Here is a 23,052-nt window from a genome sequence, read left to right on the forward strand (position 1 = left end):
ATCACGTGACTTACGACGTCGACAGCAAATACCCAGAACTCAACCTGGACAGATGGGATTGACATAATCCGAGTTTGCTAATGAATTTTTGTACTTTACGGACAGTATTTACTGGACGACCATATTCAAGAGCAGTAATCCCATTGAAAAAAAAAATGCCATCCCGAGCCAGATACGCCAAGGCCATGCTTGACAAACCCACCAACCGGCCCTTCCTAGCAATTTACATGCTTGTCTCCCCGGGGTATCGATTGTTCTCTCGTCTCATTATACGCAATATCATATCCATAATCAACTGCCACCACGACCGCGGCCGCGACCTCGGCCGCCACGGCCACCACCACGTCCTCTATCGCCCCTGCCCTCGCGGCCACCACGGTTGCGATTCTGCGGCTGGCTCTGCTGCTGTTCCTTGACCATCTCCACGATTTCCTCCGGGATTCGCAAGTATTTGATCTACATGCTCATTAGCTTGGAACGAGAGCACGGCGGGTGTAGGATGTAGGTAACGCACATTGTTTCCTCGCACGTAGACCTCGGGTAATCTGAAGAAGCGGTCGCCTTCAGGGCTAGTCTGAACAACCTCCTTGAGTATTAGGTTCATCCAGTTATCGCAATTGGCAAGATGTCCATTCAGTGTCTCGCCATTCTTGAGCTCCACAAGCATGGGGTGGCCTTGCGCGGCCGTCAGAAGACCTAATGGTAACTATTAAGTGCGGGATATATTAGCGACACGAGATGTAAAGTGTATGAAGCAGTAGCCATGTTCCGTAGGGCGAGGTTACTTACCATTGCGACGTTGGGCAGATGTGACGAGAAATAGGCTGGCTGGGGCTAACCTTTTAGGCGGCACAAAGAGCGCCTTTCCCGGTCAATGAAATGAGAAAAGGGATACTGGAAAAGACAGTCAAGAATGCGTGATGCAGAACTAGGACTTAAAGCGAAGTTATCCGATATATCCAACGATATCCAATAAGCTCCACAAGAGCTTACAAGCGGCGGGTGGTCGCAACTGAAGACGCCGGAGAAAGAAAGTTCCGAGATTCACGATGGGGTATGACAACATGTTCATTACTATCACCATGCTAACACTATTCCATCCAATCCACTGCATCCCCAATGGGTCATTTTTTTATCACTCAGCAGATACAATTACCATGACTAGCGCGCTCTCCGCACCACACGGTGACCAGATCCTGAAGTTCTTTGGTTTGGAATCAGCAGCTTGGGTGAATTCGTGCAATGGGAAGTAGATACGATAACATACATTTGTGTAGGACAACAAATATCTGTAAAATACATATAAAGGACGTCGTGCAGATCCTCAACACCAACTGCACTGACAAGGCATTATCATACGCTTCTACACTTTTGTTCGCTTGGCAGTATCTTCCTCTTCGACCTTGTCCTCATCGTCCTCTACTGTGAACTTTCGCTTGACCCGTTGATCTCTGCTAGTACCGCTGGGCCCAGCACTCGCATCATCTGAGACTGTGGCAGCTGGCGACTCAACCACTCCTCTGGCCTTGAGTTTCTCTTCACGCTCACTGAATTCTTTCAGAAGAACTTCGTAGCCTTCTTCGACATTTGACACGGTCTCTTCGAGTTTCTGGATGCGCTCATCGAGATCCAGCTGGATCAGGATGTCCTTGGATCGTTTGTACAGGCGTTGCTTGGTGAGCATGCGCCACCAATAGTAGCGCCGCTCGTTGGGATCCTCCGCCCTGTGCTTCTTAATCAGGAGCCGCGACATGTTTGCTCCGCCAGCATGTCTATTCTTGAGAGGGATTTGACTCAACAGGAACATTTCGAGAATGTGAGCAAACTGTGTAGAATCAATCTTGTATGAGGTACGAATGTCATGGAGGAGTTTGACTGGAATGAGGGCAGCCGTAGGAACACGCCGTGGTCGTTGGTTTCTTGAGTGCGCTTCGTACGGGTCGGGGTTGATGTTCACCTCATGCTTGATGAATTCAGGGCGCAGTATATGGTAGTCCGCAGAGTCCCGGAGAACATCAAAAGCTTCGTTCGGATCTTCGACGGTCAATTCAACAACACTGGGGTCTTGTACACACGCCGAATGGATGGCGGTATACAAGTGTCTGCCATGTCCTGAGTTCTGATGAGGAGGGAGGATAAGGAATTGGGCGATACGCAATCGCGATGGGAGCTGTGAAGGATGAATTTCCGGTCCAGAGGGAAATGGATCGTTCTTGACAACGGGGACCTGTGTCCTGTCCCTGCGGTAATGCCACCAGCGATATGTTGTCGCATATCCGACGATGGAGTATTTGGAAGCAGTGGGAGTTGGAGGTTTCACTATCTCATATCTGTAGGGGACTTATTAGCGGCTGTGATGGGTCATCACGTCATGGAACAGCAGATCCACATACACAAAGTAGACAGTCCATCTCTGCAGCGTCCACTCGGGATCATCCGTGGCAAGAGGGGTGCCTGCCTCGATGAAGAGCGACACGAAGATTTGAGCGCGATCGAGCAACCGTCGAACTTCAGGGTCAGCCAGCGAGCCGGCCCAGATCTCAAAGTTTCTATTCCGAGAAACATAGCAGTGCACCAACTTGCCCGGGGGTTTGAAATCTTTGGCAGCCTTATCCTCTAGCACGGCCTTTTCATAATCGGGGAGGGTAACAAAGGCATCTACAAGTTGACGTCTTGATTAGGGAGAAACCGAGCAATACTATCGAGTGATACCAACCTTCTGGAATCCAAGGTTTTAATGTCTTAGGGATATCCACTGCCGCAATATCCTCAACAGGCTTGAATTTCTCGTCGTACGAGATGTGAAGCTGAGGGCGGAGGTCATGCGCCGCGAACCGCAGACGGATAATCAAGCCCTTGTAACCGAAGATGCGCTCATCATCGCCGAAGATGGGGTATGTAAATTGAGGATGAAAGCTAGAGACGGTCTTCAGCTTCTGTTCGTCTGGTTGGACTAAGGTAATATTGACGGCGTCGTTCGCATCGCACGTCCCTGGAATAAATGCATTTCACAATCAGCTGGACCCAGAACAGTGAAGGAAAGAGTTGACGTGGAGTTGGGTGGTAAAATACAGTCGCCTTCGTTTTCCATACTGAGACGCTATGCAGGATGGTAGGGAAAGTGACGGAAGACCAAAGCTGAAGATAAGCTCTCGTCCTGCTTCTGAACGCGTGTTGCGGATGATCGCGTTGCGCGGAGAGCTCAGCAGGTATAACCTTTCCAGGATTAGCGCCATTGGGAGCTGTTGCTTAGTGTTACCCGTCCATATAACTAGGTATCATGTACTCCGGAGTTCCGCCTAGATCTAGCATTAATTGACAGATTTTTCGAAAGTCACTTCGATTGATAACTCCATGTTTGTGATGTCAGCTAATTAAAACTTGCTTCCATAGGTAGTGTATTACAACGCATTGTCTCCCAATTTGCTCGGTATCCTCGCTCAAGGTTGTGTTTATGGCAACGGGAACAATGCCCCCTGCTCAAACGTCAAATTGAGAGGCAATGTCGCGACAGATTTCCGAGCTCTTTTGGCCAGTGAATCAGCTGTCACGTTCCCTGGGGCCCTCTTGTGGCCTGGAACCCACCGCACCTCAAGCCGGATACCCAGTTTGTATAGCAGCAATGCTACTTCGATGAATGACGATACTACATTCTCCGCAATACTTGTTGCATTGGGAAACTTCAAAGTCTCCGGCAATGCCGCTTGAGAATCAGTGAAGTTTGTCATTTTCCTCAAACAGTTGCGCTTTTGGACAATCTCCGCAGCCACCTCGAGCGCCGCTTTGATAGCGAAGAGCTCGGCTAAGTTAGAGGAATGGACTTTTGCTATGTGGCATGGATTGCTGCACAGAATACATCTGTCGAGGAAACCCGTATTGAATTTACCCCTATTACAGAGGTGGAATCGACTGTGGAAGGCGCAGTTCGCTTGCGTGAGCTTAATTACACATTTCCCTTGCTTTTGAAAGAAGTATAGGTGGTGGCCTTGTACAGGAACGGTTCTCTCTCAGTCAGGTCACGCTCACGCTTCTTTGTCGGGTGTTCAAGCATCATTGCAGGTCTTCTAAAACTCATGAAGATGGCCGGGGATAAGACGGTCGAGGTCACTCCTTCGCCACGGATAGGGATTGAAGACTCCCTAGAGTGTCTTCCTAGTATCATGGATGCGTCTATCACGCATGGGGAGCTGACTCAGGAGCTATGCCTTATTCTCTACCTCACATACTCCACTGGCGGTGGCAGTTTATATTGTTTGACGCTCACTTCGGTAGCACCATTTCCCAACATTGCTTCCATTGGTGGGGCAACAACTCAGATCTTTTGTCAGGGGCTAGCAGCGCCCTGTGCTGAAGTGAGAGCCTCCCAAGGGCCTTGAATGGTAATCGATCAATCTTGAAGGCCGCGCCCGGCTAATGACAATAAGCATGGAGTCCACAGGTGGCACTGGGCGGGGCGCTGACAATTCTCAAATGGCGGGGATGCACCTGCAGTAGTCCGAAGCCCCGAAGCTCAACGCGGACGATGTAGTAAATTAGGCCGGACCTGGCGGTAACGGGGCCGTGGCGAGCCTGCAGCTCGCGGTTTGACGAATTCGACCCAGGGACCTGTAGACAGCTAGCGTGACAATGGAGGGAGAGCTGGACAGATGATGACAACAACCAACGGTTTACCATTGACATCAACCATTCCTTAACCTTTAAACACTTCATCTACTATGACATTGACTGCACCTCATTGTACATCACGTAGACATGGCAAACAGAGCTCCTCGACCACACAAGGGCAGAGCCCGGGCATGGATACTCAAGGATAAGCGCAAGGGACACAAAATGCCCATTAACAACTAGTAAGTTTGTCTTTCGTTCAGTATTATCAGCTGGGTAAGGGGTTAATAATAATCTATGTCATTAATACACCTTCTAGTCTCCCAAAATTGGCATGAATCTACCTTACTTAAGCATCATATGATGCATCCTAGATCAACGAAATACCCTTGGCAAAGTATTCCAAAGAAAAAAATTGGCCGCTTCAACATACTAGATCATGACTACATGAGTCTACTTGGGCGATGAGCTGAAGCCCTTAGGACCTGAGTCCAGTGATATCAAAAGACGGACGTTTGTAACACACCGACAAGCTACCTGCCCGGATGAGTTAGGGGAAATGGAACGGATGCTATATGTCCTTCTTCCCCTGCTTATCTTGTCTTCAATGTGTTTGGTCTGTTGGCGATAATCAAGCGCTACATGGGCTTTTTTTTATGCCAACCTTGACTGGGCATCCGTTATGTAAGGAGAAGTGACCGAGGCAATGTCGGATCTAATAAATGCATTTAATGAACATTAAGCAGGAGCATCATCCTCATCATAGAATTACCGGGAATCAGAAGACACAGAGACTATGATAATGGGTCGTTCTGTATGATTTGAGGCTTCTTCATCAAATGTTTAGTAGACGGCTCAGTATGACCAGTTCTATGCTGATCGGGATTCAGGGCTTGGTCACGTCGGCTATCCTTCAGCTATTCAACCTCTGTTGGATAGCTGCGTCACCAGCGCTGTGATACAGTAGCATTGAAATTGTACTTGAAGGTCCTGAGACTTGAACACGAAGCCTTGGACCCTTTGGATTTGGCGTCAGCACGTGCAAAGCTAGATGTCGATCTGCAATTATTATCGAGAAGGATTGAGGAACAAGAAAACAACTGTTTGGCGATCTTGTCTTAGTAGAACTGACAGAAGCAACTTGTACCTGCTCTCCTGTTATTTAGTCCCAAGTTTGGAAATCACTGGTTTTGCTCGATTATTAACTCCGTGCAGAGTTGATAAAAGTCTCCTTGTTCCTGAGACATTTTCCCTCTTCCGCTTTGTGGGTCTCTGTCGCCGTGTCGGACTGTTCCCTTTGCGGCAGATCGCAATCTGCTTGGCCACGTTGAGTCGTCCGTCTGCGGTGTCTCCTTCATATCCCAAACGCAGTAAATTCTTTTAAGCCTATCTACCCCTCAATCGGACTCGTTCATATCATCAATCAAACACTTCTGTCAAGGCTCAGTATAGCGTCAGCGCCTACTAACTCAACCAGCGCAAGCTATTCCAATCACGCAACTGACATCATGTTTGAGGTCCTATAAGGCGGAGACTGAAGCTCTTGGGACGAAAGGTCAACAATGGAGGGACTCTTCACTTTGCTCGCTTTGAGCATTGTGATGGCAATTACGTGAGCATTAAGATCATATTCGTTCAATTCCTGGGAAGAATAGAAAACTAATGTGACATCTCGTCTCGATGTAGATCCTTCGTTGTTGGCTCATTACCGCTCGCCTTTACACTTTCCCCCTCGCAGTTGCGATTGATTTCTTCCCTTGGAATGGGAGTCTTAGTTGGGACATCTTTGATTGTTATCATTCCCGAGGGCGTGGATACTCTTTACAGTGCGAACTCACATAATGATCGAAAAGGTCTCAGCACTCGTTCAATGCCGGCTGTGGAATGGCAACATCGCTCATTTCCGGATGTCGCTGCGGTCGACTTCTCCAACTCGAACAAGGAAGCGGATTCTACACTTCCACTCATACAGACAGTGGACATTCGGAGAGACGACAAGTCTGAATTGCGGCAGCGAGAGGACGAGGATGATTCGAATATGGATGAACACAATGGACATAAAGAAGAGAACTCTTCACATGCTTGGATTGGAGTTGCCCTGATCAGCGGTTTTATCCTGATGTACCTCATCGATAAACTACCCGAATTCGCAACTCCTTCAAAGCAACAGAGACCGCCCTACCACATTTCTCTGGACAATCTGGGGTCCGGATTGCGACGCAACCCCTCCCCCTCCAGAGAAGGAGAGTTGTTGGACGCCGGCAGTACCTCTAGTCGAAGCCATAGCTTTGCGACAACCACCGGTCTCGTCATCCATGCGGCAGCTGACGGCATTGCTCTGGGTGCATCTACCTCCGATACTGGGTTGAGTTTTATCATCTTCCTGGCTATAATGGTGCACAAAGCTCCTGCATCCTTTGGTCTTACATCGGTGTTGCTTAAGCAGGGCGTGTCTAGTCGGACTGCGAGAGCGCATCTGGTGGTCTTCAGCCTGGCGGCTCCGTTTGGCGCATTAGCAACATTTCTTTTCGTGCGGATCGTGGGCTCGGGCTCCAGCGGTGACGAGGCAGCCACTTTGTGGAGGACTGGGATGCTGTTGCTATTCTCTGCTGGAACTTTTCTGTAGGTTTCCTTCTGGTCTCGCTGACTGCAAGAGACAATGGTGACTAACCGTCTTTAGTTACGTTGCCATGCATACAATGCAGGAGAACAGCCCGAACTCGGAGTTGCGCGAACTACCAATTAATGGGTATGGCGATTCCAGAGACATCCCTACTAAAGACGACAAGTCGATGCGGGATCTGGTCGCTTCTGTCATCGGGATGATACTGCCGATGTTTCTGCAACTCGGTCATGCTCACTAACGTGGTTGCTCTTACCTACTAATCCCTATGTTTGTGATCTTATTTGACCGGAAATTTGGCTCTGGTCTGGTTTCAGACCTGTGACTCCTCCGCGAGCCTAGAAGAATGAACTCATGGCGATCTGGAATATTATAGACTTTGCGCGTTTGAACGAAGGATCCATATACTTCTCAAGAGCTTTAGCGTCTTTTTTTGATCGTTGCCCTATCTTGTGCTATACCGGTTCCTCATTCTACTGGAAGAGCTGTCACTCGGCTCTGACTTACTGTATTATCTAAATGCTGCATGCGCCTGTTGTTTGTGTGCTTGTGCCGGTTGACTTGCTATATAGTTTAGCCTTGTGTTCAGCGCCTTCTCATTGATGATGAAACCATTCGTCATGTCCGGACGATACCTGGGACAATTTTGTTCCATGGTCGAAGATATTGTTGTTGGCCAACCCAGGGTCTCGGGACAGCCATATCACTAAATCTGGGAATCTAAACGGCTAAAGAGTCCATGGATAAGATACGTAATTGGAGTGCCGACTGTGTTTGTTGCCCAGAATGTTGCAGATCCGAGGCGTCGGATAAGATAATCCGATACAGCCCTCTGACAGTCTATTGGGACTTTAGTCATATGCCAGATAAGCCAGGCATGTGGTGGCTGAAGTACGGCTAGTTCTGCAGTCTTCTTCGCCTCCTTTGACGCCAGACTTGTTAGCTTGGGAGGTTTGCCTGTGCCACTGCACTAAAACGAGGGGTTATTATACCTTTGGAATCTGCTTCAGCTAGCATACGAAGAAGTCTACTAGTGATGAGGAATCTATGAAGGAAAGATAACTCAGATGTACATATCTATATGATTTCTTGCTCACTGTCCATTGAAATTTCCCCAAGTTTGTCATCACCACTGTTTCTTCGCCCTGTGGAACCTGGTATCCTCTTATGGTCAACTGTGGAGACAAGATGATCATCAGAAATCATATACCTATGTGCAACAACATATCATTTGAAAGCATATGAGGATTGGTTGATTTTGTTCGCCTACTACTGTCACTCACTGCAGACTTAATGGGGATTCTTTCCAAAGCTGAGGGACCTAAGTTTTTCCTTCTGCAGAGGACTATCTACAAAGTATAACAGGAGTGGCCCAGATACTGCGCACCTAAGCCTCTAGGGTAATTGACTACTACGGAGTACGGATTATGCTATTCCTAAGGCCCGCACCTGACCCATCAAGACGTCCACCGCATGATCCAGACTCCAAACTTCAGACGCTACCTCACTGTCTCTCCCCCCGCCAGTCTTCGGACCGCTTTCCTTGCCGTTGTGATATACGTTCGGCCTTCTTTTTCAGGCACCTGAATGGCGTCAAAGTAGCCGCTGTTGCTGGCTGTAGTTGACCTCCCGTTTTCCTCCTGGAGTAATTTTTCCCAACTTTACTTTCTCAGAAGGAAAATAAAAATACTCCCATTTCTTTTCGGTTTTCTTCCTATCCCCCTATTTCCTTCTTTCGTCAGAGCGCTTCCTCTAGCGCTCTCGCATCGGAGTCTATCCGTTTGTCATCATCTCACTTTCTCTTCACTCAATATCAGTCGTCCTTTGATCTCCTTACAACCTTTCTGTCCTACAATATCTGTTTTGCTCCCTCTCAGTAGAAGCGATACGTTCTCTATGATCGAGGTCGACCCTCAAAAGGCTTTTGCAAGTCCATATCGATGATCGTCGATTTCCGTCGACACAAGTGCATGTCGTAGCCGTCATACCATCCACGGCAGTTCGCGAACACACTCGTCGGGCGTCATTCATCGAACGAATGATAACGGGATGACTCCGCGTATTCTTTCTGAGCAGCTGGAGACTGCACATTCCAGATCATCTGCCGCACGGAATTCAGGCTCCCACTCGAGGTCTTTGTCCTCCAACAAGACCGTTACTGCTATTCCTCCGAGCCTGTTACCGTCCGCACCTGCGTCACCTCCGACTCCAGCCCCTAGCCCGACCCCTCACCAGAGACCTCCAACGTGGCAGTCCTCAGATGAGGACGATGACGCCTTTCTCCTGAATTCCAGGATACATTTTACTTCTTTATCCAGCGCGAAGAAGCAGAGGTTTTTGGAGGGTGTACTCGGTCTGTGCGATAGTCAGCTTCTCAGCTTTGTGTCAAGTTATGTCGCTCCACGGTTAAGAAAAGATCCTTTTCAAGTCTTCCCAACTGAACTTTGCTTGAGGGTAAGCTTTTCCGTTGACGACCGCTTGACTTTGCCGGATAGAACTGACCTAAGCACCCTTCATTACGTTAGGTTCTCTCATTCATCGACGACCCGAAAACCTTGGCGAGAGCCTCTCAGGTTTCAAGACGTTGGCGTGACCTCCTAAGCGACGAAATTACCTGGAAAAACCTCTGCGAGAAGCACGCTTATGCTTACCGGAGACCGTCGGTAGATTTCATTGACCCCTTCCATCTGCCTTCGGTTTCGAGCACACGCTCCCTGAACGGGCTGCAGAGAAAGGTCTCGGGAATACATCCTTCAGATAATCTCTTTGATCTACCTCGCTCTGGTTCTGCGGACTGGCTTTCTTTAGCCTCACGGAAGCGACGGACTCGACCCTTGTCATACAGATCTCATTTCAAGCAAAAATACATGGTGGAGTCGGCTTGGAACAAAGGGGGCCGTTGCACCCAACGGCACATCACGCCAGATCAAGGTGTCGTCACGAGCTTACATCTTACCTCAAAATATATCGTACTTGCGCTGGACAACGCCAAAATTCATGTATATGATACCGACGGCAACAATCAGAAAACATTACAAGGTCATGTCATGGGTGTTTGGGCCATGGTACCGTGGGACGACATTCTAGTAAGCGGCGGTTGCGACCGAGAGGTCAGAGTCTGGAACATGGCTACCGGGTAAGTGGTACCTGATGACGCTGTGGACATCTCAGCTCAGCTTTTCTGGGAAGAAAATGACTAACAGTGCCGTTAGAGCTGGCATTTACCTTTTACGGGGCCACACATCGACTGTGCGTTGCTTGAAGATGTCCGATAAGAATACGGCCATCTCTGGATCAAGAGACACCACCCTGCGCATATGGGATTTGACAACAGGCACCTGTCGAAATGTCCTGGTCGGGCACCAGGCAAGCGTTCGGTGCCTGGCCATCCACGGGGATATCATTGTTTCTGGAAGCTACGATACTACCGCCCGAATTTGGAGCATATCAGAAGGACGGTGTCAACGAACGCTGTCGGGCCATTTCAGTCAAATCTACGCGATTGCCTTTGACGGCAGGCGAATCGCTACCGGCAGCCTCGACACCAGTGTCCGAATCTGGGATCCGCACTCTGGTCAGTGCCACGCTATTCTTCAGGGACATACATCCCTTGTCGGGCAATTGCAGATGCGAGGCGACACTCTGGTTACTGGCGGATCTGATGGATCAGTGCGCGTTTGGTCATTGACGAAAATGGCACCTATCCATCGTCTGGCGGCTCATGACAATAGCGTGACCAGTCTTCAGTTCGATAGTTCGCGTATTGTCAGCGGTGGAAGCGATGGTCGTGTCAAGGTGTGGAGCTTACAAACAGGCCAACTCCTCAGAGAGTTGTCCACGCCTGCAGAGTCAGTTTGGAGAGTTGCATTTGAAGACGAAAAGGCGGTGATCCTGGCTAATCGGTCGGGTCGGACTGTTATGGAGGTGAGCGGCCCAACCAAAACCTTAGTATCCATGTCTAACTTGATGTAATTCCATAGGTGTGGACATTTTCCCCTCCAGAAGAAGATGATGATGGTGCTGTTGTGGAAAGTACCGCCAGCACTCCGGGATTACGCCCACGCCAACAAAGCAGTCAAGATGACCTGTCCTTGAATTGTTCGTCTCGTCCAGCTAGGCACCGAACGCTCTTTTCAGATCCACCTCCGACCATGCCCTTCGTTAATAACGATGACGACCACCTCATGCCGGATGCCCCTGCTTCGTGATTATATTCCTGCCGTGCTATTCGAGACTCAATAACTTCATCGCGCCTCTGTTCACCTCTACTCCGTGCACTATTTGATCCTTTGCGAAGAGCATTGGACTATGTGCAAAATAAGTCTAATCTCACCAGTCATCGATGATGGTCTGTCAGGCTTGCGAGCAGGGTGGTGGCCCACAATCTCGTTATCAGCTACCTTTTTGTCACAAACCTTTTGCATGGATATTGGGTGTTGGATTGTTTTTTTTTCGTTTCCGTTCTTGTCATCCATACCAACTGGGAGTCAGCGGCTTGGAATGGGAGTCGGCGGGTTTTGATACAGTACCTTCGACGTTGTCTAATTTTTCCTCGCCGGTTCGATGATACCCACCTCGGGAGGCGATGTATTTGCATTTAGGAATTTGGTTTCCATCTTGTGACAAGAAGTGGTCTCATGGTCGCGGTCTTCATCGTCATGTTGTTACTGCTTCCAGCATACATACTTGCATATCAATAGGCATTATAGATCCAAGTTCTGTTCCTCTCATTCATTTGATCTGCCACACGGCCGGCTATCTTCTTCGTAAATAGCTGGAAATTGGTTACGAGCTGAGACAGTGTTGAATCCCTGAAATCTGCTGACCATGGATTCGTGTGCCTTTATATGTAACTGGGATGGGCAGTTTTATCCGAGGCAATGACTAATACACGATACACGATTCCATCCAGGTCCCCCCTGTCAGCCACTGTCCAATCTTCCACGATTATCCATGAAACAAAGCAGGGGAGCCCCCTATCAAGATTTTGTTCTGATATCTTGTTGTATTCATCTCTTGTTGTAGGTTCAGAAAGAAGCGCAGATTTAAGGAACCTACAAGACGGCCGTCAGCTTACTGGTCACACCATCAATCATGTCCAGGCGGCAGGCAGACGTATTCAGTACATCTGCATCCTGGATTTGAAGCCACAACCATAATTCAAGTCACAACAGATCACCTTCGATCTCTTCAGGCTCTCTGCCGTTCTGTAATTCTGCGAGTGATGTAAATATGGTATATGGAGGAAGACCGAGCACAGGTTGCTATCTTTGCCTTAAACGAAAAGTGCGGGTAAGTTCAAATTATCTTGCTTCCTGTCATATCTTTAAGCTGTCGTGAGCTAATATATCCAAGTGCGATGAGGCGCTGCCAGAGTGCCGGAATTGCGTTGTCTATGGCCGGCCATGTCCGGGTTATCGGCCCGATACCATTTTCAGGGACGAGACGCAGAAGGTGCAGCGCATGGTGAAGAAACACCAGTCTGACAAGTCGACGTCTAGCGGCGCAGGAAAGATTCAGGCTACAAAGCTGCGAACGGTTGACGACTCAGGACAGAAGTGTTCTTCTCTATTGACTCGTCAGGTCGCCGACTCGACGTGGGAAGAGCGGGCGATCTGCTTCTTCTTCGACCAGTACACTTGCTCTAGTGAGACGGGCGAGTGTATCAGCCACCTGGGGTTCCTGCCGTCGCTGTATGCCCTGTGCCGGGATGCCAGCGAGAAGGAGTGCCCCGCATCGTCATCGTCGCTGCGACTGGCGGTGGACGCGACGGCTCTTGTCACGCTGAGTAATGAGATCCGGGAGCCCTCGTTGATTGTCAAGGCGCGATATCTGTACGGTATGGCTCTGCAGCGCCTCCGGCAGGCGCTGCAATCTCGGACGCAAGCTGTCCGGGACGAGACGCTGGCGTCGGTGGTTCTGCTTTCCATATTTGAGGACATTACTGGGGAGCGCAATGGACTTGCGAGTTCGCATACGGTGGGGTTGGAGATGTTGATGAAACTGAGGGGCATGAGTCAGTTCGGCCACGCGCAGGGTCGAGATCTGTTCAACTTTGCCTACACGCACACGGTATGTTTCTGTCTTTGTCCTAGGTTTCTGCGGGGTTTAAGGACTGACAGGCATCAAGCATACCGAGTTCTTGGCCCTGGGTGACAAGCCTCGATTCAAGACTGATTGGATAGCTGGACTGCTGGACAGTGCGGATCCCGTGCACCGGCTGATGCTCCTTGCATCAAAAGTTAGCCAGATATTCCTTGAGAGTTCATCCTTGCAAGCCTCGGCCGGAGCGGAAGAAGTGGGCAGGCTGGTCTCGTGCATTGAAGACGCCAAATCGGTGGATCTGGAGTTCGCAGCGTGGAGCCAGGGTCTGCCCGATAACTGGCTCCCGCTCATCATCTACACGCAGACACACGAGTCTTTGATGACTTATCAGCAGATTACGATCGCAGCGATATGGAACTACTACCGTGCGGTTCGCATTATCCTCCTCAAAGTCATACTTCGGCTCCGCGACCAACTTGCATCCGCTGTTGGCGCATTTGGAGTGTGCAGTGAGCGTCTTCAGGGAGAGCCGATGATTCTGGAGTCCATCCAGGAAATGATCACGGATGTGTGCCGGAGCATCCCCTTTGCTTTTGGACATGTTGATGCGATGGGCAATGCGATCCCGACCTCTTCAGAGGGGAAGCTGCACATTCGTGCTTTCCAAGGGTACAGTATGGTCTGGCCCTTGTGGTATATCTCCTCGTGTGGCCTGGCAACTCCAGAACAGAGCCACCAGGTCCGAACCGTTCTGGCCCGGGTAGGATCTACACTGGGGATCAAACTGGCGTTGATACTAGCTGGGGAGGGGGAGGTCGATTACATGGCCCCTACCGCCCAAGGCGACACTATCGTCCGTAAAGCAACTGTGGTATAGCCATTGCTGTGCTGGACTACTGTACCACTCTACCACTGTAAGAGTTTGTTGATGTGTTTGACGCAGCACATAGTCTTTTATCAGTTGTCGATAGGCAACTCTTGTCATATATTTCTACTATACATAAATAACTTTCAAGGCTAATATCCGTCTCTTACCGAGGGTACCTTCTGGTACCTTGTACGAAGTATATCGTAGCAGTGAGTAGCATAATGACGTCATTGACACGGATGTTCCTGAGCCCGTCTCAACGCTTCCATTCGAAGCACACTTCGAACAGTTACGACAGTCCTTGCAAATTATTGGTAGCTAGCAGATAATACCAGATATATGTAGTAGCAAGTCAAGACACAATGAACGACAAAGAAAGATACCGGTAGGACTCCATAAGCAGATGCAAAATGAACAAGCAACATGTCATGCCGGTTAGCCGTTCGCATTATCCTTATCATCACATTATGATTGGAAAAGCGGAGAACTCAGCGCTGGCAGTAGTAACATCTCAGAGCTCTCAGAGCTCCCACTGGCTGACTGCAGGGCTGATCGAGAGATGCAAGTGGGTTGGAGATTCCGGGTCTGGCTAGGAACTGGGTCTCCGTCCTCTGACGACATCGGTTCTTGGAGTTTAGATGTGTGTGTTGCCTTCTGGCCGGTGTTGCTTTCTTTTGTCAGGTAGACTGATTTTATTGACTCTGCTTTTTGTGTGCATCTCCTGTGTGTTCTCTTTATCCAGAAGCGCATCGCACAGTCTGATCCTCTGCATCTCAATTATATACATCGTAGAGAGCTCGACGCAACATAATGGCCTCGAAAGAGCAGCAGCTTCCGTTCGGAAAGATCGAGCCCAATTCATCGAAATACTTTCTGAGTTGTGCTCTGGGTGGAATTGTCGGTAAGATATTGCATCCAAGTTACAGTGCGCTGGGAGTTATGCTGACGCAGCGGTTTTCTCATCTGAAGCATGTGGTAAGTGGTAGTGGATTCGAATTCTTGCTGGGATCCTCCCGCGCTGATATTATACTCGATCAGGACCTACGCATACAGCAGTTACACCCCTCGACCTGGTCAAATGTCGTCGCCAGGTAGATCCCAGCATCTACACGTCCAATCTCTCTGCATGGCGCCAGATCTTCTCCAAGGAAGGCCTACGCGGCGTGTTCTTCGGTTGGTCGCCTACCTTCATCGGATACTCGTTCCAGGGCGCAGGCAAATACGGGCTCTACGAGTATTTCAAGTACCTGTATGGGGACCATTTGTTCCCCAGCATAAACCGCACGGTGGTGTTCCTAGGCGCGAGCGCATCAGCCGAGTTCTTCGCCGACATGGCCCTCTGCCCGTTCGAAGCGATCAAGGTGCGCATGCAGACCACCCTGCCGCCGTATGCGCATAACCTGCGCGAGGGATGGAGTAAAGTCGTAGCTAAAGAAGGGTTCGGGGGTCTGTACAAAGGGCTGTACCCGCTCTGGGCGCGACAGATCCCCTACACCATGACCAAGTTTGCTACCTTTGAGGAGAGCGTGAACATGATCTACCGGACGCTGGGAAAGCCCAAGGAGAGCTTCAACGCGCTGCAGCAGACGGGCGTCAGTTTCCTGGGAGGCTACATTGCCGGTGTATTTTGCGCTGTCGTCAGTCATCCTGCCGATGTCATGGTCAGCAAGTTGAATGCCGATCGGAATGGTTCGTGTGCGTTTCTCGGAAGCCGTCTGTCGTTCTGCTAACAGGCTTGCAGCTGGCGAGTCGGCAACGGCGGCCGTGTCGCGAATTTACGGCAAGATCGGATTCTCTGGCCTGTGGAACGGCCTGCCGGTTCGGATCGTGATGCTTGGTACATTGACCGGCTTCCAATGGCTCATGTAAGTCGGGCTGTTGTCTACCGTCCTGATTGTCCTGATGGTGCTGTTCGCTGACTTGTCGGAAACAGTTATGACTCTTTCAAGGTGTTCCTGGGACTCCCAACCACTGGTGGTCATTAAGGCGTTGTAGCTTTTATGGCAGGCTGTTTGGCGTTATCGCATATGTAGTTTGGTACACTTTCGATGAAGCACTTAGAATCATTCTTCTGTTGCTTTACACGGTAGACTGACCGCCCTTGATAACCACCCGGCAGAATAATAGCCGCGAATCCTCCATCGTCGGAGCAGCGTCCTTGATGGCGATGTCTGCTATTGGCACAAAAAGTCTTCAAATTCATTTCTCACATTGATTTTATATAATATAGTTTTTTTTTCTTTGCACAGAAAGCATTGAATGAGCGGCAGCCCTCGTGCCCGTTGCTGATATCCGTCCAATTCTTGTGGAAGGGATCGAATCATCGCTTTCGCATCTCGAGACATTAAGATCGGCTTCTCTTTCTTCCTGCAGCTTCGACCCTTGCCAACGTCAACAATAGCAAATCGACCATTGACAGTAGCCATCTGGAGTGTTCATCCAACGCCTCGTTATAAGCTCTGATCAACCTCCACAACCTTCATCCTTCACAACCCTTTGCAAACCTCTAATCTTCCCTCTCAACCTCACGCGGAATACAACCGACTGGCAGCAAGATTACGAAATAAAACACCAAAATGGACACATCCACCAAGCCCTCCTCATCACTACCCTCCTCGAACCCCCCCAGCGTCGAAGGCGCCTACAAACGCAAGTGCATCGCTTTAAAAAAACGCTTAAACGAGATCGAGGCTGAGAACGAGATGATGCGCATGCGCAACAAGCGCGGATGGCAATACATCCAGAAAATGCGACTGGAGTCCTGTATCCTGCTCGAGCGCCTGGCCAAGGTCACCGGCATGGCCGAGGAAGCCCAAGCAGGAGTGAACCCCGAGCTGCGCGCCCGCGCGGCCGCCATGATGAGCAACGCCGGCGTTCTGAATGGCTTTCCCGGGGCGGTGGGCGCGGGCGTGGTGGCTGGTGGTGGTACTAATGGGGCTGCGTATGTTGAGGATGAGACGGAAGGGAGCTCGGACGAGCAGCCTCCTACGGTGAGTTTTGGGTCTCCCGGCGTGAAGGGTTCTGATCTGACGAGATGAGATGAACAGCCTCAGGAACGCCCGTTGCGGGTGAAACGGTCTCGAAAGTCGAATATTGGCGATGTCGGACTGGATGATGAACCCTCGACCAGCGCCCCGCCTGAAGGTTCGACTGTTGGCTCAGCGGGTTTGCCGCGACTTGCGCCGGCACCGACACAGGAGGACATGACCTCCACGTTTCGCATTCGCACAGGCAGCAATGGCGCCATTCACGAAGGAGAGACCAGTCATGCTACTAGTGAGCGTGGCAGTCAAGCTCCGGAGTCTGGGGCTGCAGATAGGGCAAAGGAGCTCTCGACGACACCGATGGATGTGGACCAGGCGCCGAAAGAGGAGAGCCAGGGATGATGAGGGGCTTTTTCTGTTTTCTTTTTCTTTCTTTTCTTTCTCTTTTTTTTGTTCTTCGCCCATTCTAGATTAATTTCCCTTTCTTTCTGTTTCATTTCACAGGCAGCTATTCCCATATGGAAGGAGGGCCTATTCTACATTGATTTCTCACAAAACGGGATGTTGGCGCTCGTTGTAACGCTTATGATCAGTGCCTGGATGCCTTTTTCCTGTTTACTTGAAAACCAGTCAAGGAGGTGCCTGGAGTTCGCAGCTAGACAGCAGATGGAAGATAGTCTGGCCACACAGTGCGCCCCGCTCTCGAACTACTCCCAAGCCTCGTGCATATTGGGTAGCAAATAAAACTCATGAGAACGATGCTTCATCATGGACGTCCCAGACGACATGCTCAATATTAACAGCCTGTCTAATGGTACATACAAAGATGGTTGCCTCGATATAAGCAAGAAAGATGCAAGGGTCCCGAACGAAGATGACCAACTCCAGACCCAGTCCTCAACTCCCTACGCAAATACTTCCGGTGCTAAATATGGGCCGCAACTGATGCAGTGAGCTTGTGTAGATTGAGTGCAAAATGCAAATGAGCGCGCATGATGTATAGATAAGTGAAAGGTCGATCGTCTGAAGGGCCGCTAAAAGATTAGGAAAACGTTGGAGGAACACAAGATGAGCGTCTAATCAACTCCTGCGTACAGGTCGACCACGATGTTAATGGCCGCAACAAGGATTTCCGCCGCGATCAAGATGATGACTGTAATTGGTGAGCTAAACAGGGGTTGACACGACGGCTGGAAGTAAGGGACTTACCGATCCATTCGAGATACTCACCGTGGCGGTGAGTCAACTGATCCTTCAGCACTGCCAGAAGGTCCGCAATGACATCCAGCCGCTCTGTGAGGAGACTGACTCGTTGGTCCATCTCCAAATAGCTTCGGACAGCCTGGTAGACCGGCTCCAGCTGCGGCTCCGCCCACATCAGTTCCGGACTGTCGAGGACAGAGCCTTGTAAGTGGATGTTTATTCGTAGGATGAACAGTTCTCCAATCTGCATGTTGATTTGTCTTCGCGTCATGTTGACACTGCCGGTTTGGGCAATTTGAGCCGGTAGTGGAGCGGTATTCGAGATGGTCTCCGAGACGAGATCTTCGAAGAGAGATGTTTTGACTGATTGAGACAATGCATGTGAGATGGCAAGTTTAATCATATGGTTTCGAGGATCACGGAGAGAGATAAAGTCATTGTATATCCGTGCCTGGTACTCGCGAGCATAGTAAAAGTTGAAATTCTCAACCTGCGTATCTTCGGGGCTCAAAATCGAGTTTGCAAATTTAGAAACGTCAGATAGGAATCGTGATTCTTGTGCAGGTGACATGCCCCATATAACAACTGTCCCATAATCGAAAAGGAAGACCTCCGGCGTGTGGATAGTAGTATCAAAGTCTGGCGTCTCGTCTGTCCGCTGTACCGCTACGGAGTTCTCGGGATGAGCGTCATGGTGCGATTGGTCTTGCGATTCTCGCAGATCAATGAGGTCTTCTCTGCGTGATTTCGCATTATCTTCAACCTCGACCGCACTGTCTGAATACCTGCGCTCGCCAGACGGCCGATCGTGACTCGACGAGACAGGGTGAAGCCCCAGCGCATTGTCCGACACAGTCCTAGAAACTCTTTGTTTATCCTCAAACAAGTAATCATAGGGAGAGTAAACGCATTCGTCATATAGCTTCGGGTTGGCTCCGCGAGTCTTTGACCGCGCTTTGAGAAACTTGATGACGCCTTCGAGTCTGTACGAATTGGCCGTACAATATGCCGTTACTCTTGGAAGTCGATCCCTGTCTGCTTTCCCCAGTCTGGCAGCGTGACTTCTTGCAGTCGGTTCTTTAATCCGAGTGATCTGCGAATACACATCTCGCGGGAACTCGTCGTCCGTAATGTCCTCCTCGGTAGCTGTCACAGGATCCGGAAGCAGTTTTAATTTCTGTGCATTCTTCGTCGTTCGCTGGGGTCCGACCTTGGGTGCTGGTGGCATCGAAGGCCCTGCCGTGCTATAGGGGGCTCCATGGCTATTGCGGCGACGGAGCTTGCTGTTCAGGGCAGAAAGGCCGGTCGGTCTAGATTGACTGGACGGAGCGTTGGGAACAGACGATGCACCAGAGCTCAATGGCTTATAAGTGGAATCTGCAGCAGCAGTAGCATCATGGTATGTACTGACTGTGGCCAGTGGGTTGAATGTCACTGTCCGCGACGGACGGCTTCCTCGTTGCTGTGACGTATTGGAGGATGCTGGCTGCTGGTGGTATTGGGGTAGTAGCGGGGTTGTCTCTGCCGAAGTCATACTGTTTTTTTTTTATTAAATAAAACAATCAAGAGACGTCTGTCATGAAAAGACAGATCAATGTCTGAGCAACGAAATAAAAGAGGACAAAAGGTCTCTGTGGGCTAGCCGCCGAGATCAAAAGCCAAAGTCCAGAGTCCAAAACGGACGGATCGTCGAAAGCTCGAAGCTTTCTTTGCACGTGCTCCGGCCAGGGACTTACCATCAGCCAGTTTTCGCCCAGGAAGGAACCGCTACCCTTGGAAAATCAAGATACTCATTACTGCTATAGTGGTCCATAAATGGCATATTCTGCTTCAATATATACGGTTTGATTTGGGTATCCAATGATGCAACCATAGAGCTATTTTCCAACATCGGCCGGACAGAGGAGAGTCCATTCTCATGTTGTACAATGCTGGAGCTGTGACCTTGAACTGGGTGTTTACGGCACCGTGAAGCAATTGTACAGCTAGAGCCTGGTCCGGGGATGCTTGAGCGTTATAGACCTTCATGAAAGTGGTAAATACCTCGGACTTCCAGCCGAGTCAGCTCCAGTTCTGTCCCCTGTCGACAACGGCGCAAACCACTCAACAGCCCGTAGCTGATGTATGATGTATAATGACCAGCAAACGCCAGACATTATTCCAAGCCGATCCCAACCTGCATCAAGACTCCATAAACACCTTGCCGCGGGCTAAAAAAAATACGCGGAAACCGATAGACTAGATTTCTTATTTGCGAACAAACCCTGAAGGGCCACCTGCGGTTCTTCTGAGACCATTAATAGTGCCGGTACTGCGAGCCCTATTGAGCCAATTCTGCTTGGCATTTCGTCCAGTCTTGGAGGCTTTGGGCGGGAGGGTTGTCTTGGCCGTCTTGGTCGGGTTCTCATCTAACACACGGATGGTAACATCGCCCAGCTTGACATCCTTGGGGCGTTTCTCTGTGGCATCGAGAAATTTCAACTTGTTTGGCTTCTTATGCGAAACATTAAGCTCCTCTAAGGGAGGTGTTGGAGGTCTGGCGACAGGAGCTGCATTGAGAATCTCATCCGGCAGGAGCGCTGGGAGGGCTGATCGGCGGGCATCTTGTGTGGTACTACCTCGCAGTGTCTCCGTGCTTTCTGAAAGCTGGTCATCAACAGAACCGGCTGCTAATTTTGTCATCTCCTTTTGTTTCGCTTGCTGTTTGCGGAGCTCATCCAGTTGTTTTCTCTTCTCCTTTCTCAGCTGTTCCTCACTGTAGATTCGAGTTAGAGACAAAGAAGTTCTTTAGAGGTAGGGGGGATACTAACATTTGTCTTGCTCGTTCTTGCCTTTTAGCTTCCAGTCTGATCTTGGACATCTGAGTTGAATTGTCAATCGCTTCAGGAGCTTCGTCATCATCGCTGCTGTCTTCATTGTCCTGCTCCTTCTGCTGAGGTTCTGGCGCCTCGGTTTCCATCTCCACCGGCAGTTCAGGCTCTTCGCTGTCGAATCTGAAGTGTTTCGTCTTAGAAGAAGCCGCCTGTGCCTCTGATCGTTTTGAGTCTGGCTCAGCCACGACGCCGTCAGTCGACAATTCTCTTTTCTGCTCTTCCGCAGCCTCTACACTGCTTCTCTTTCTCCGTTTGTTGTGCTGCGATTCGGGTTTTACAGCACTTGTAGATTCGGGCTTGCGCTTCCCATTTGCGGAGGTTGGCATACCCTTGCTATCCCCAGAAGCTGTCGACGATGTCTCGAGAGTCCTCCTTCTCGTTGCCGTCACCATTTTTGTGTTGCGGCCAATTGGACCTGTTGACGATGTCGAGGTTGTATTGCTGTTGTCGAGTTTGGTTTCGTCGACTTCTTGCCGTGCAAATAGACCTTTTGCTGCCGTGACAATGTGAGAAAACATAGAGAATCAACCGATCCCACTATGAATTCTAAACAATTGAGAATCGTAAGACGTTAATTTTGCGCTTAGCAACGAGCAGATAAGCTTCCTGAAGAAATTCAACTGATAAAATCTGTCGGTGCAACTTTGATCCGAAGGCGGGACCGTGCAAAGAGTCCCATCCTCTGGGTTTCCACTCACTGACATTATCAGCGGACGGGGCAGAGAGCAGTGCAACCAATCTGAACAAGAACTGGGAAGCCCATCACCGATATTAGGTAGTAATGCAAGTTGCTTTAAACTCCCTGAAATCTAGGAGGCTTTCAAATTTAAGGTATCTTTATCGTACAACCAACACCGCCTATGAATATAGCATCAAGCCCAGGATATATAGCCGCAAAACTCCCTAACACCAATTCCAACCCATTAGATGCAACAAAACGACGATAATAGCCAGCCCCAAATCCAAGACTCTCTTATCATTGAGCAGCAACCATTTGATTGCGCTCCATGAGTTCCTCCTGCGCTCCCAGGAAGTCGTCCTCACCTATATCACTGACTTCATCCCAGAACTTGCCATGTTCGTCACCATCATCCCCACTGACCGTCCACATGCTCTCGCGCAGCCTTTTATTCCGTTCACGGTCTTCTTCAATACGTTGCTCGATCTGCCTCTTGTCCACGCGCATCCCACTCGGCCTGGAGCCTCGGGGCGTTCCACCTTTCGCTTTCGAACCATTATTGCCCTCCTCCTCGGCATCCAAGTCGAGATGTGCCACCTGGGCCTCCCGTTCCTTGAGCCCCGCATCAATCTCAGCTACCGTTTCGGCTGAGAGAATATCTTTACTCTGAAGGCCGTTGAGAACACGCCGGACGTGCTTGATGTTTGCAGCTCCTGATCCATCTGGTGGTACAACAGCATCAACAACGCGTAGAATATCTCTTTGCATCATCCGGACATAGGGTGTATGATTTTCCCTAGTGGCCATTTCGCAAAATTGCTCGATGAAGTACATGATGTTGGCTCGATTATTCATGTTGTTCTAGAAAGGATCGTATCAGAAGTTAGAGTAGTCTCCTGTACGGCAGTAGAGACATACATACCCTTTCGAGTTGTTCCAGGATACAGGAGTGGAGATCCTCATCCATGTCGCGGTATTTCAACGCATAATGCGCTGCCTTCTGTGACGAGGTCACGGAGGCATTAAGATGCTGCAGCTGTGCAGTGAAGCGCATGCGAACCTCGAAGGGATCTGCCATCATGGTTGCGGTTCTGGAGTTTTCAGAATGCTCAACTAGTCCGATTGCCTCAAAAAGTAATCAGTCTGCGATAAGATGGTAGCTGAATCCTAGC

General features: G+C 49.8%; 11 protein-coding genes across 11 annotated transcripts; 6 read left to right on the forward strand and 5 right to left on the reverse strand.

The window, feature by feature from the left end:
- Positions 1 to 82: 82 nt before the first annotated feature.
- On the reverse strand, positions 83 to 1,018 carry AFUA_2G12020 (U6 snRNA-associated Sm-like protein LSm4). Its single transcript, XM_750441.3, has 3 exons — positions 790 to 1,018; positions 515 to 706; positions 83 to 456 (listed from the first exon to the last, which is right to left on the reverse strand). The coding sequence occupies exons 1-3, from the start codon at positions 790 to 792 to the stop codon at positions 292 to 294; spliced, it is 360 nt and encodes a 119-aa protein (XP_755534.2). The 5' UTR covers positions 793 to 1,018; the 3' UTR covers positions 83 to 291.
- A 345-nt stretch (positions 1,019 to 1,363) lies between these two features.
- On the reverse strand, positions 1,364 to 3,236 carry hat1 (histone acetyltransferase catalytic subunit HAT1; the record flags this gene model as incomplete). Its single annotated transcript, XM_750442.1, has 4 exons — positions 1,364 to 2,330; positions 2,394 to 2,658; positions 2,717 to 2,992; positions 3,032 to 3,236. 4 exons carry the CDS (start codon positions 3,234 to 3,236, stop codon positions 1,364 to 1,366), a joined length of 1,713 nt encoding a protein of 570 aa, XP_755535.1.
- An 837-nt stretch (positions 3,237 to 4,073) lies between these two features.
- On the forward strand, positions 4,074 to 4,848 carry AFUA_2G12040 (uncharacterized protein; the record flags this gene model as incomplete). Its single annotated transcript, XM_750443.1, has 4 exons — positions 4,074 to 4,352; positions 4,439 to 4,490; positions 4,647 to 4,665; positions 4,764 to 4,848. The coding sequence occupies 4 exons, from the start codon at positions 4,074 to 4,076 to the stop codon at positions 4,846 to 4,848; spliced, it is 435 nt and encodes a 144-aa protein (XP_755536.1).
- A 1,054-nt stretch (positions 4,849 to 5,902) lies between these two features.
- Positions 5,903 to 8,056, forward strand: AFUA_2G12050 (Mn(2+) transporter ATX2). The gene is made up of 3 exons (XM_750444.2): positions 5,903 to 6,217; positions 6,292 to 7,227; positions 7,286 to 8,056. The coding sequence occupies exons 1-3, from the start codon at positions 6,168 to 6,170 to the stop codon at positions 7,467 to 7,469; spliced, it is 1,170 nt and encodes a 389-aa protein (XP_755537.1). The 5' UTR covers positions 5,903 to 6,167; the 3' UTR covers positions 7,470 to 8,056.
- A 1,221-nt stretch (positions 8,057 to 9,277) lies between these two features.
- On the forward strand, positions 9,278 to 11,436 carry AFUA_2G12060 (F-box/WD repeat-containing protein; the record flags this gene model as incomplete). Its single annotated transcript, XM_750445.2, has 4 exons — positions 9,278 to 9,682; positions 9,754 to 10,364; positions 10,441 to 11,152; positions 11,209 to 11,436. The coding sequence occupies 4 exons, from the start codon at positions 9,278 to 9,280 to the stop codon at positions 11,434 to 11,436; spliced, it is 1,956 nt and encodes a 651-aa protein (XP_755538.2).
- A 1,031-nt stretch (positions 11,437 to 12,467) lies between these two features.
- Positions 12,468 to 14,150, forward strand: AFUA_2G12070 (putative C6 transcription factor; the record flags this gene model as incomplete). Its single annotated transcript, XM_750446.2, has 3 exons — positions 12,468 to 12,520; positions 12,667 to 13,300; positions 13,359 to 14,150. 3 exons carry the CDS (start codon positions 12,468 to 12,470, stop codon positions 14,148 to 14,150), a joined length of 1,479 nt encoding a protein of 492 aa, XP_755539.2.
- An 801-nt stretch (positions 14,151 to 14,951) lies between these two features.
- AFUA_2G12080 (putative mitochondrial phosphate transporter Pic2) lies at positions 14,952 to 16,126 on the forward strand (the record flags this gene model as incomplete). Its single annotated transcript, XM_750447.1, has 4 exons — positions 14,952 to 15,042; positions 15,198 to 15,830; positions 15,883 to 16,006; positions 16,075 to 16,126. The coding sequence occupies 4 exons, from the start codon at positions 14,952 to 14,954 to the stop codon at positions 16,124 to 16,126; spliced, it is 900 nt and encodes a 299-aa protein (XP_755540.1).
- A 591-nt stretch (positions 16,127 to 16,717) lies between these two features.
- Positions 16,718 to 17,527, forward strand: AFUA_2G12100 (uncharacterized protein; the record flags this gene model as incomplete). Its single annotated transcript, XM_750449.1, has 2 exons — positions 16,718 to 17,131; positions 17,195 to 17,527. The coding sequence occupies 2 exons, from the start codon at positions 16,718 to 16,720 to the stop codon at positions 17,525 to 17,527; spliced, it is 747 nt and encodes a 248-aa protein (XP_755542.1).
- A 674-nt stretch (positions 17,528 to 18,201) lies between these two features.
- Positions 18,202 to 19,862, reverse strand: AFUA_2G12110 (YagE family protein; the record flags this gene model as incomplete). Its single annotated transcript, XM_750450.1, has 2 exons — positions 18,202 to 18,278; positions 18,335 to 19,862. 2 exons carry the CDS (start codon positions 19,860 to 19,862, stop codon positions 18,202 to 18,204), a joined length of 1,605 nt encoding a protein of 534 aa, XP_755543.1.
- Positions 19,863 to 20,117: 255 nt separating this feature from the next.
- AFUA_2G12120 (uncharacterized protein) lies at positions 20,118 to 21,783 on the reverse strand. The gene is made up of 2 exons (XM_750451.2): positions 21,139 to 21,783; positions 20,118 to 21,083 (listed from the first exon to the last, which is right to left on the reverse strand). The coding sequence occupies exons 1-2, from the start codon at positions 21,717 to 21,719 to the stop codon at positions 20,576 to 20,578; spliced, it is 1,089 nt and encodes a 362-aa protein (XP_755544.1). The 5' UTR covers positions 21,720 to 21,783; the 3' UTR covers positions 20,118 to 20,575.
- A 134-nt stretch (positions 21,784 to 21,917) lies between these two features.
- On the reverse strand, positions 21,918 to 23,034 carry AFUA_2G12130 (CTD kinase subunit gamma). The gene is made up of 2 exons (XM_750452.2): positions 22,803 to 23,034; positions 21,918 to 22,741 (listed from the first exon to the last, which is right to left on the reverse strand). Exons 1-2 carry the CDS (start codon positions 22,959 to 22,961, stop codon positions 22,178 to 22,180), a joined length of 723 nt encoding a protein of 240 aa, XP_755545.2. The 5' UTR covers positions 22,962 to 23,034; the 3' UTR covers positions 21,918 to 22,177.
- Between the last annotated feature and the right edge of the window lie 18 nt (positions 23,035 to 23,052).

The sequence above is a fragment of the Aspergillus fumigatus genome, chromosome 2, assembly GCF_000002655.1.
Source record: "Aspergillus fumigatus Af293 chromosome 2, whole genome shotgun sequence".
In the NCBI taxonomy this organism is placed as follows: Eukaryota; Fungi; Ascomycota; class Eurotiomycetes; order Eurotiales; family Aspergillaceae; genus Aspergillus; species Aspergillus fumigatus.

Coding starts and splice junctions, on each gene's coding strand:
- AFUA_2G12120 (XM_750451.2), bottom strand. CDS start 21,719: ATGTTTTCTCACATTGTCACGGCAGCAAAAGGTCTATTTGCACGGCAA. Junction 21,084..21,138: donor CAAGAACGAGCAAGACAAAT/GTTAGTATCCCC, acceptor TCGAATCTACAG/TGAGGAACAGCTGAGAAAGG.
- AFUA_2G12130 (XM_750452.2), bottom strand. CDS start 22,961: ATGATGGCAGATCCCTTCGAGGTTCGCATGCGCTTCACTGCACAGCTG. Junction 22,742..22,802: donor TCCTGGAACAACTCGAAAGG/GTATGTATGTCT, acceptor GATCCTTTCTAG/AACAACATGAATAATCGAGC.
- AFUA_2G12050 (XM_750444.2), top strand. CDS start 6,168: ATGGAGGGACTCTTCACTTTGCTCGCTTTGAGCATTGTGATGGCAATT. Junction 6,218..6,291: donor AGCATTGTGATGGCAATTAC/GTGAGCATTAAG, acceptor GTCTCGATGTAG/ATCCTTCGTTGTTGGCTCAT. Junction 7,228..7,285: donor TTCTCTGCTGGAACTTTTCT/GTAGGTTTCCTT, acceptor AACCGTCTTTAG/TTACGTTGCCATGCATACAA.
- AFUA_2G12020 (XM_750441.3), bottom strand. Junction 457..514: donor TCTACGTGCGAGGAAACAAT/GTGCGTTACCTA, acceptor ATGAGCATGTAG/ATCAAATACTTGCGAATCCC.